This window comes from Meles meles, chromosome 2 (assembly GCF_922984935.1).
Source record: "Meles meles chromosome 2, mMelMel3.1 paternal haplotype, whole genome shotgun sequence".
Lineage (NCBI taxonomy): Eukaryota > Metazoa > Chordata > Mammalia > Carnivora > Mustelidae > Meles > Meles meles.
Window position 1 is genome coordinate 139,409,355 of NC_060067.1, and position 1,392 is coordinate 139,410,746.

Here is a 1,392-nt window from a genome sequence, read left to right on the forward strand (position 1 = left end):
CTTATAGTTTTGGGTGCAATTGTAAATGGGATTGACTCCTTAATTTCTCTTTCTTCTGTCTTGTTGTTGGTGTACAGAAATGCAACTGATTTCTGTGCATTGATTTTATATCCTGACACTTTACTGAATTCCTGGACAAGTTCTAGCAGTTTTGGAGTGGAGTCTTTTGGGTTTTCCACATATAGTATCATATCATCTGCAAAGAGTGATAGTTTGACTTCTTCTTTGCCGATTTGGATGCCTTTTCTCTTGTTGTTTTTATGGTTTAATCAATGCCAGACAGGGCGAACAAGGAGCACATCCTGCAGACAGGGGGCATCCCACTCATCATCAACTGCCTGTCCAGTCCCAACGAGGAGACCGTGCTATCTGCTGTGACCACGCTCATGTACCTGAGCTCCCCGGGCTCCGGCTCGCCCCCTGAGCTGACCGCCATGCCCGTGGTCCAGTGCATGCTGCGCTTCTCTCTCTCAGCCAACACGAGGCTCCGCAACCTGGCCCAGATCTTCCTGGAAGACTTCTGTTCCCCAAGCCAGGTGGCGGAGGCCCGCACCTGGCAGGCCCACTCTGCCCTGGGGATCCCACTGCCAAGGACTGAGGCCCCACAGCAGCCCAGACCCAGGGAGACCTCGCAGCCATGACGCCCCGACTGCTAGAGATGAGGCCACAATCCTGGTGGGGGCTCGGGGAGCAGGAGCAGCCTGGCTCCCACTGAGCATTTTTCCCCGGAGGTGCCCTTTCGGCTATTTTAAAGCTGAGTTTTCTCAGCGTGACAGGTATTCACACTGTGGTGAGGGGCACTGCGAGAGGAGGCCAGGCTTTGGGGCACAAGGAGGAGAGCAAAGGCAGTGCCATTTGCATAGGTTGGCGCTGTCAACCCGCTGGAGGTCAGGCTCCTGCCTCGCCCCCTCCCCGCAGTGCCTCGGTGCCAGGGGCTCACCATCATGTGAGAGGCAGTTGGGACCCTAGGTTCAGAGGCTTTAAAGGAAGGGGCTTTTCGTGAAGAACAGCTGGGCCTGGGATTAGACTTGCTGGTGCTTGAGGAAACGGGAATTTTCCTTTAACAGAAGTATCTGAAATAATCTTGAACGGAAATGAGAAGCCATTTGAGAAGCTCCGAGAAGGTGTCATGCCCACTCCAGGGCTACGGAGGCTGGGCACCTGCACTGCAAGCTCCCCGGCTGGACCCTGGGTATGGCTGATGCCGGCCTGGAGAATTCTGCGGCCTGGGATCAACATTTTATCCACAGCGGTCTATCTGCCAGGGGACCCCCATGGAAAGTTAAGAGTTCAGGAGCAGTGGGGAGCTTCTTGGCCTCCCTTTTGCACTCCCTCAAGGTTGACCTCTAACATGGCCAAGGAAAAGCAGATGCAAGAGAGGTGGTGTCGGTT

The 1,392-nt window shown here is 54.6% G+C and overlaps 1 protein-coding gene across 1 annotated transcript; it reads left to right on the forward strand.

The window, feature by feature from the left end:
- Nucleotides 1–272: 272 nt before the first annotated feature.
- Nucleotides 273–1,098, forward strand: LOC123936906 (armadillo repeat-containing protein 7-like). Its single transcript, XM_045997419.1, has one exon. It carries the CDS (start codon nucleotides 273–275, stop codon nucleotides 639–641), a length of 369 nt encoding a protein of 122 aa, XP_045853375.1. The 3' UTR covers nucleotides 642–1,098.
- The last annotated feature ends 294 nt before the right edge of the window (nucleotides 1,099–1,392 follow it).

What these genes read in the sequence shown, in the direction of transcription:
- LOC123936906 (XM_045997419.1), top strand. Translation starts at nt 273, where the DNA reads ATGCCAGACAGGGCGAACAAGGAGCACATCCTGCAGACAGGGGGCATC.